Here is a 9,281-nt window from a genome sequence, read left to right on the forward strand (position 1 = left end):
GAGTAGCCCACTCTCTCAACTCTTTTTGACAACCCCCGGTTAAATTACGCCTTTATTGAATTTTGTATGTGGATTTATGTTGTTTTTTTTTAAACCCAAAAGTAGAATTCGCCGGTCTCTTGTCCACGCACAATGCGTCTGGTGCGCGCAACCTGTTGTGCGTCTCCGTCCCAGACTCTGTGGATCGCCTGTCTTTGATGATGGCGACATCTGGTGGTGCAGCGAGGACACTGCGGGTTAAAGCGAACTCTCCCTCCTTGTCCCTGGATTCCTTCCGTAGCTTACCCGTTTGCTGTCGCACTTTCTCTGTAACTTACTGAGGAGAAAAAATAAAGGCAGTCTCTGCGGGAATATCTGTTTAACGCCGTATCGATGCCACCATGGACTCCTGTGAACCGCAGCTAATCGATGACTGCCTGATTCAAATTTTTACATTTCTTACCCAGGAAGATTTAATTAATGTTTCAAGTGTGTGTAAGGTAAGGAGTGTCCACCATGCGGAAGTAGCGCCAAAATAACAAAAATTGTGACTTGTGTCTGATTGCAAATCTGTATTTCAGGATTGGCATGAAGCTGCAGAGACTCCTTGGTTATGGAGGTGATTTGTTTGCCAGTTTTATAACATAAAGCGTGATATTAAAAGTCGATGGGCGTGGAAATCGTGATAACGCGCATGTAAACATTGGACTGTGTGCTCTCCTCAGGAGGATGTGTCTGCAGCGCTGGGGTTTCTGTAACCTCGCAGTCTTGGGGAGTGAACAGGCGAATCACTCCTGGAAGAGATACTTCCTGCGACGATCCCACTTGGAGAAGAACATGACGAAAGGTCGCACAGGAGGCTATACCTGCAAAAGCCTCAGGGGGCACACAGGTGTGGTCTGTATGTGTGTGCGCGTCACTGGAGTCTCCTTTACATCATTGTTAGTATAGTTAACTAGAACTAAACTAAAAGAAGGAGGGCAAAATATTTTAGCTAACAACAATTTTTTTAAAAAAAGAAAGAAAGTGGAGTAAATGAATAAATATCAGGAATCAACTTTAAACACTGAAAAATGAAATTAAGCTGAAAAGGAAATAAATAAACGTAAAATAATCTTGTATTAATCTTGACTGCTGAGGAAAATGTCCGTGCCTTTTACATGCTCAATGCAATAAAAATAGAAACAAACTCTGAGTATAGTGACAGCCAGGATTGTCAATCACTTCAAACTTACCAATCTCAGCCTGGAAAGGATCAAACTCTTACAGTTGGAGTACAACTATAAAGATTATACAGTGCAGTATCTCATATATGAGAACCTTGGTGTAAAAGGGAGAAAGTGTCATTAATGGATGGGGTAAGAAGTAATTACAGATAATCCAGTAACCACCACAGCTGGAAAAGCTCCCTTGTAGCGCTCAGTCCTGCATCAGAGCAGCGAGCCCGCGGATGATGCTGAGGATTTTCCTCTCAGACACCTCCGCCACAGGCTCAAGTTCCACCCCCAGAAGATGACCAGCCTTCCTGGTCATCTGGATCAGTTTGCTGGCACAGCTGCTTTCACCCCGCTGCCCCGGCATACTGCTGCATTAAAAAAAAGTAAACGTAACAACATACTTGCCACCATGGAGTGACAGAATATACACAACTCTGCAGATTGTGAGAATGTTATTAAAACATACAGTTTATAATTATCTTTATTTGTCAACAAAATAGGCACAAAGAAGTCGACAGTTAATCACACATTTGTGACGTAAAACCCGTTATGAGCTTATTATTAAATCTACCCCTAAAGACAAAAATACTCAAACTTTGTTTATTTAAAAAAAAAATTAAACTGCGAAACGCAAATTAGCAACTGATCTGTAGAAACTAACTTAACTCAAACTAAAAATAAAACCAAAATTAAAATAAGTTAAAAAAAATAGCAAAACAAAAATGTGACAATTCAGGCTTGCATGCCGTTCTTTATGTCTATTTTCTTTGTCTGTGGTCTGTTTTCCTTTCCATCAGGCCAGGTTGTGGGGTTTGTTTACCTAAAGGCAATTTCAAGCCAGCTTCCAGATTTCTGGAGCCACAACGCCACAGTCTGCAGTGCTTCTTCTGATGGGACGGTCCGAGCATGGAACATCCAAAACGTCAGTGCTAGAAGTATCTGCACCATTGCAAAGTAGTGTCTTATTTTTATCTGCTTAACATAAATTGTGCATTCAGCTAGATAAATATCGCCTTTGCTTTAAACTTCTGACTTAAATTGAATTTCTGACAGGAAACATATCAAATCTGAACATTATGTGTCAAATCCTGGTCTTTTCTGTCCGTACTGAAGCTTGGAGGATACATTTCTAATAAGTCATGAGGTTTTTTTGTTTGTTTTTTAGATCTTCAGTGCCACAAAGTTAACGCAGAAATACTACACGTGCTGTACTGTTCTGTAACAGTATATATCTTTATTGCTGAGCCAAAATCTCTCCGACGGTTCTCCTGTATTGTTTGAAAGTCTTCTGGGAGAAATGTTTGTCACTTAGGCAGTAACACACAGTTGCACCCTTTTTTTTCTCAGGGTGAGCCCCTGTGGTGTAGTCCTGTACAGAGTCCTCTGATGAAGATTTTAAGTGATGAACAGCATGAAGTTGTGATCACAGCAGATTCTCAGGGCCTGATTAAGACCTGGCAAGGCCAAACTGGCCAGGAGTTGGCCTCCTTTTCTACTTCCTCATCACACTGTACACTGCTACAGTACAACATAGACAATGATTGGTTTCTAACCGTAAGTAACCACAGCATTTCTAAGTTTCTTATTAGAAAATGAAATACAATCATTTTAAAGTAAGATTTATTATATTGCCTTCCAGGTTGGAACTGGTCAGGGATCTGTGTGTACACTAGCAGGTCCTTCGTTGACTAAAAAGTCCAGTATTATAGTGTATGACACCTTTAGTGTCAACATACTCCTCGCTTCACCTGACAAGAAATGGATCACAGCTGGAACTACGGAGAATAACGATTTTTTTCCAAAGGTATTTGTTTATATTGTCTTCAGCGGCTCTGCTGTACGCTGATTATTTTACCACATTACCTCTGTATAAGTGACTCATGTAGAAAATATATGTTGCACAGTTGGAGTAGTCAAAAGCATTTATAGATATAGAGTTCTGCATTTTGTGTTTTGTTTTTTTTTCTGCTAGGTGTTTTACACTGAGAGTTTGACCTCTCCGTCGGAGGATGAAGAGCCCCTTTGCCAGTCTGTGCCAGTCATTGGGTGCCGGGCTGCTGTCTTCATACCCACCCAGCCTGCCAGACTGGCTGTCCTTCACCACAACGACCTCGAACACAAAAATGATATAACCATCTTTGATATCATCATGAAAAAGACTAAGTACAAATCCGAGATCATAGGTGAGGACTCAGATATGTGCACACTAACTAGTAAAAGTCAGACTTTAAAACACAAAAAGGAAAACTCTTTACAGCCACTGCAGGTACTTGAACATATGCAGTTTGATGTATTTGTCGTTTTGAGTTTTGCTTACTTCCTCGAATAATAAAAATTCCATGATTTCAACACATATATAAGATAAGTAAATTAGAATAAAGTGTTAAAGAAAACTGTGTATCTACGTTTGTTTCTGAACACAATATTGGTGAGTGATGTTTCAGGGACAAAAAAGCCCGACATGCCAAGTACAGCACTCACTGCAACTTTGAAATACCAGAAAGCAGCGCACCCACAGATCTGTTTTAAAGGCGGTTTTTCAACTGGAAAAAATGATGTACCAGTCTTATTGCTGTAATTTTAGATCCACATGTTAAGCCTAGACTTTCTTATATTTTCTTAAATATTTGCCTTGTACAAGTGTAATCTGAGTCTCCTTTACATTTTAGTCCAGCAGGTCGAGTCTTTCCCCTTGACACTGAATGCCTTGTCCTCAAACATCCTCCTAGCAGCCAAGGATAGCAACTGCATAGTGCTGGCAGCTGGTGAACAACTATGGGTTTACTCACTGAAAGGAGTCATGCTTGCTAGCTTTAAAGAACATACTCTGCCAATCTCTTCCATATGTGTGGTAGGCTGTTTCCTCATTTGGAATTCAGAGACATTCCCATTAGCTGCTGAAATTCTTGATTTACATAATACCATTTTTGTGAAAAGTTCACAATATTAGTGCCTGTAAATGATCGGTTTATGTTGTTTTCATGTTGCAGGACAGTTTTCGTGTTGTAACAGCATCCAAGGACCTTTCCTTACGAGTGCTAACCTGGAAAAATGACAGAGACTATGGGTTAACACTGGAGAGCCGATACCACTTACTGGGAGGCTCTCACACAATGTCCAGGTACTGTAAGCTGTGGTCTTTTAGTATCCCTTCTGTATCAACACTATCCATGCCATTTTATCATCAATAATTACTGAAAACAAGCATGTCTTTGACATTATGACCTGAGTATCACATAATATTTACACCATACTCTGTTCCAGAGGGTTTACTCACGTCGCCTGTGACTACTCCAGCATTGTGGCATCGGTTGAAGGGAATGATGGAAAAGATGTCCTAAAAGCTTATTCCTTCAATGCCTGAGCATCACAGCCTCACAAAAGTGCCTGCATTTAGTTTGCACCACTCACTAGAGGGATCAACATTTCTTTTTTTGTTATATGCATTTTCTTTGGTAGCACTATGCTTATAATATAAATGAAAGTAATACAGTTAAGGATCCCTGTGGTACTTATGAGAAAGGCATCAGTAGTATTGTGTTGTGAGAAGTCTGTATAAGTGTAAGATTTGTGTTTGAGCGCTACGCTTTTAGAGCTGAGGTATGTGTTGAATGTGACCAGGCTTACGGCCCAGCATACTTAAAGAATACAGTATTCTCATCAGCTGTTTTTCACTATGTTATTTGGAATCTACTGAGGCAGGTTAACATATAAATGTTTATATTACACATTAAACAACTTTGACACAAGGCACAAAAGCATCCTTGTCTTTCCACAGTGTCAGTGCACCAAACATAGATTAGTGGCTATATATTATGTTACAGGGAAGGGAGACGTGGGCGTCTCATCTGCTTCTACTGCAGATCTCATGTCCTCAAGAATACACCTTAAGACTCTGATCATGGACTCGTACACTTTGCTGCTGTCCTCTGAATTAATATCCACCTGTTAAAACACAAACGTGATTCTTGAGTTGTCAGAACAAACTAGAAGCCGTACATGAACTGAATTATTCAATTGATCACAAGTGATTCAGTGTGTTGGTTTTTGTTACCCAGGTGAAAGCCTTGATAGTACGATTCAGGAATGTATTTTCAATCTCCTCTGGTATTTTCAGCATGTGAGCCATGCAATCCAATATGCATGTTAATGTTTCTTTAGGGGCCTAAGAGAAGATGACAAAGAGGATTACACTAAACACTTTGGAGCAATTTAATGTGATACTGCTTTTGTATTAAATCTTAAACTGCACACACTGACCTGATCGAGTGTGTTTAGGATCGTTTGAGCATCCGTCTCGTCGGGGTTCAGGGCTTTGGCATCCTGAATAGAGATGACTGGCTCTTTAAGCTGCTCTAGCCACGCCCACATGAGTCCAGTGAGGATGAAGGGATCTCGCTCCATGCACAGCCTTTCCCATGCACCTCCTTGATTTAGCTCTGCCTGCATACGTGAATACACGTGTTTCTGTATTAATCCATTTCAAGATTGAGTGGGTTTCTGTTATTCTATCATTATTATTACTATTTTGTCACACAGGAAAAAACTATACATGGCAAAGACAAAAATGCTTTGGGAGTGGCTTTGAACAACACTCCATGCAGGTGTGGCTGTGAACTGCATACAGACAAAGCATTGTGGAACTAAGCTACATGCATGCTTTCTTTTTCTGCTATCACCACTCTAATACTAATGTGAGTTAAATACCTGCCAAGTCAAAACTTTTCTGTTGTGTTCCTCATGCCCATCGACAAAAAGGTCCACTGCCAGAGCTTGTGCCACAAGCAATCTCCTGCAATCCAGGGACAACTCTGACTGCAGGGTGATAAATGGCACCTCTGATTGTTCCTCTTTACCTTGAGATTTCACCCCATTCATTCCTAGCTCTTCCCTCTGCTCAGCCTTCCATCTGGACAATATGCTACCCTTTTTGGTAGGTTCATTGTTTCCTACTGACTCGCTACGTTGGATTGTTTTCCTCTTCACTTTCTTCAGCAGAATGGCTCCATCTTTTTGGTTTTCCTCATTCTTAACGCACCAAAGTGAGCCTGTTGAGTTGTGGGAGGTATCGGATGTGTTGCTACTACAACCATGAGACTGGGAAGCGGGGAACTCAGATAGGCAAATGAACATTTCAATATTGCTCTGTGACAGGGAGGTCAGAGGATGCGTGAGAAGGTTCAGCTCTGACCCTAACCGTCTCAAGTCGGACTCACTGTAGCTCAGACTTTTACGATGGTAGAAGATGGGGGGCTCGTTAAAATGTCTTGGTAAAGTGGGTGAACCTGGTAAGCGGGGTTCCTTTATATCAATATCCATCTTCTCGATAATGCTGAGACACATTTCAATGTCATGGATATCAGGGGCCTCCAGAATATCTTCCTCAATCACCTGTCGATTCTCTGCAATGTCCAGCAGCAGCCTAGACACTAACTTAACAATCTTTGGCAGGTGCCTCAACTCCTTCCTCTCATAGCCATGCAGCATATGTCTCTGACGGTTCAGGTACTGGGACAGAGTAACTGGATTGGATCGAGGCTCAGCACAGGAAAACACACTCCTTAAGGGGTTAAGGAATTGAACAAATTGTCTGACACAACGCAGCTGACCTCGGGTTTGGATGGAATTAGGGCGTTTGGCACGTACATATAAAATAGCCTGGTTGGCTGTCATTCTAGTAGCATAGGCCAAAAAACATGCTATCAGAACACCTGGAGGGTCAGAAAAGACATTTTGTTACCTCTGTGTAGTGTGCAGATGAAAGATTTTACCATTTCAAACAGATTTTATAGGAAACTACACGCAAAGCTACCTGTTCTGCCGAGACCAGCGTGACAGTGGATCGCTATTTTTCCCTCTTGCAGCGCAAAGGCCATGACCTTCACCATGTCCAGCACAGTGCTGAGGCTGGCCACGCCATAGTCACTCCAACCAAAATTATAGAAATAAACTGAAATTGCAAAATGTTTTTGGTTAAATTTACTGAACTCTACACTGCTGAATCAGGAATTTCATAAAGCACTTACTGTTATTTTCCATGAAGACCTCAGGGAGGTATGAAAACCCACTCTGTAGCTCCAGTGGATTGCCACAGCTAGCATGTTCACCAGGGATCTGCAAGTTGATCACTGTTTTAATACCTTTCCTTCACATACACACACACACACACACAGAGATAGAGAACACTTCATTAGTCTTATTTTATCTGAGCATTCTCAGATAGACGTTGAAAACTGCTGACCGCAAAGTTTCATATACCTTCTGAACTGATCAATAATGTTATACTTCTCAATGATTTCTGTTGAAGGTCTGGACATGGCAAGAAGGTGATCAGTAATCCTACAACAACAGTGGAGTGTATGTTACATAGCAGCCACCTTTCTCAGTTTACCTAACAGGACTTCAAAGAGACATTAAAATTGAAAACATCAAACTCAAACAGAGAATTCTGGTAAATTAACTACTGAAGCACAAAGATTGCCTACCAGGATGAGTAGAGGCCCCTAATGGCCTGTTGGTCATCACTCCAATAACTTGGATTGTCATACTTGCAGGCTTGACCTCCACAACCGATTGAGCACTGCATATGCCCAGGGACAACATAACGTATGGCTTCTCCTACCATTGTGTACTTTGATCTGGGGGCTCTGACTGCAGTTATTATAGAAAAATAAAAGGGAAAAATAATAAAAAAATATATAATATCACACATTCATTTCTTTTAAGCTTCCTTTGCTTAAATCTGTTCTCTAAATGTAAATCAGAGTTATTTGATTAGAGATTTGATTAGCGATAGTGTCAAAATCCTTTAAGAAGTCTCAAATACACAACTGTTGCACAGCACAGAGATTGTCAAATGTAGGCTGTACTGTAACACCTAAATAGTTAAGATCATCAGTGCTCACTTATAAGTGTTTAATCCTTGTTTGGCATTGCAAGTTATCAGCGCGTTGCAGTAAAAATAGCTACTGTTCTGGCATGACTTTGATGTGGCTTTATTGGTGAAGTAAAAATACAACTGTAGCTCATCAGTTAATAACATTTTAGTTATTAAACTGAAGGGTTTGCAGCATTTGTACTATACTTACTGTATTCCATCAGAAATCCACCTCTTGTCTTTGCATGGGATGCCATATGAACAGTCACTTAGGCTGACGGTCATAGCAGAGCCTTGATCATGGATTCTAGAAAAATGTATCTCATAAATAACTGGATGTCAAAACTCATAATCATGTATGACTGATACTGAGAGAACAAAATATTTTTAGATGTAACATGTTACAGAGAACTGTTTTCAGCAACAGTCAAAGATCAACATCATAAGTCACTTGCAGTCAAATGTAAAGCATATTAAACAGTTTCAAAGGATTTACCATCAGCCATTGTTAGCTTTTTCTCCCCCTTTTACCTCATCATATTACAGAATTTATTCTTACCCCTTAAAACCAGCATGCAGAAGAACCAAATGTCAAACAGCTTCAATCAATCGAACAATGAAAACTAAGTAAATAAAAAGAAAAATATTAAATCAGTTATTTACCTTCAGCAGTTGACTCACGAACATTCACAGCTGCTAGTGCCACCATTTCTGACATCAACCTCAACAGCTCTGACTGGCATCTTTCCATCCCCGGCTCTGCGTAAAGTCAATCCTGTGGCCTTACTTTATTTGATTCGTCGCAGATTATCTCCTGTGGGGGCAATACAAGTTCCCCTCGATCCTGTGTGCTCCTTTGTGAGAATCTATCTATCCCACCAGACCGGGAATAAATAAATATGTGATATGTTTTGAAAAGAAGCAGAGATTGTGTCCCAACTAGTTACGTGTACAAGATCCTTAGCCTGAATGTAAGGATATTCTTGACTCCTCCCAGATTAGACTACTAATCTTATCAGGAACGGGTATAAAAGAGAGCCTCTACTCCTCAACAGAACACTAGCCACATTTGCATTGCCTTCTAATGATCTAATGCAAATTTTGCTTTTTAGTACACACATAATATTCTCGTAACACCTGACCAAACTGGATTGCACTATGTAGACTATGCATTTTATTAACTATAAGAACATTTTTAGATGTGAACA

General features: G+C 40.4%; 2 protein-coding genes across 2 annotated transcripts; one reads left to right on the forward strand and one right to left on the reverse strand.

Annotated features, from left to right (window-relative positions):
• Window positions 1-280: 280 nt before the first annotated feature.
• fbxw12 (F-box and WD repeat domain containing 12) lies at window positions 281-4,954 on the forward strand. Its single transcript, XM_085261061.1, has 10 exons — window positions 281-479; window positions 561-598; window positions 705-871; window positions 1,994-2,118; window positions 2,544-2,750; window positions 2,836-3,000; window positions 3,169-3,379; window positions 3,866-4,047; window positions 4,187-4,317; window positions 4,461-4,954. Exons 1-10 carry the CDS (start codon window positions 381-383, stop codon window positions 4,558-4,560), a joined length of 1,425 nt encoding a protein of 474 aa, XP_085117187.1. The 5' UTR covers window positions 281-380; the 3' UTR covers window positions 4,561-4,954.
• Window positions 4,939-9,027, reverse strand: ptpdc1b (protein tyrosine phosphatase domain containing 1b). Its single transcript, XM_085261060.1, has 10 exons — window positions 8,737-9,027; window positions 8,285-8,380; window positions 7,682-7,847; window positions 7,455-7,535; window positions 7,223-7,341; window positions 7,009-7,146; window positions 5,904-6,907; window positions 5,457-5,639; window positions 5,251-5,361; window positions 4,939-5,141 (listed from the first exon to the last, which is right to left on the reverse strand). Exons 2-10 carry the CDS (start codon window positions 8,328-8,330, stop codon window positions 5,010-5,012), a joined length of 1,980 nt encoding a protein of 659 aa, XP_085117186.1. The 5' UTR covers window positions 8,331-8,380; window positions 8,737-9,027; the 3' UTR covers window positions 4,939-5,009.
• Between the last annotated feature and the right edge of the window lie 254 nt (window positions 9,028-9,281).

Source organism: Mchenga conophoros, linkage group LG20 (assembly GCF_057382185.1).
Source record: "Mchenga conophoros isolate Kocher_MC1m ecotype Shallow Benthic linkage group LG20, M_conophoros_male_GT1.1, whole genome shotgun sequence".
Lineage (NCBI taxonomy): Eukaryota > Metazoa > Chordata > Actinopteri > Cichliformes > Cichlidae > Mchenga > Mchenga conophoros.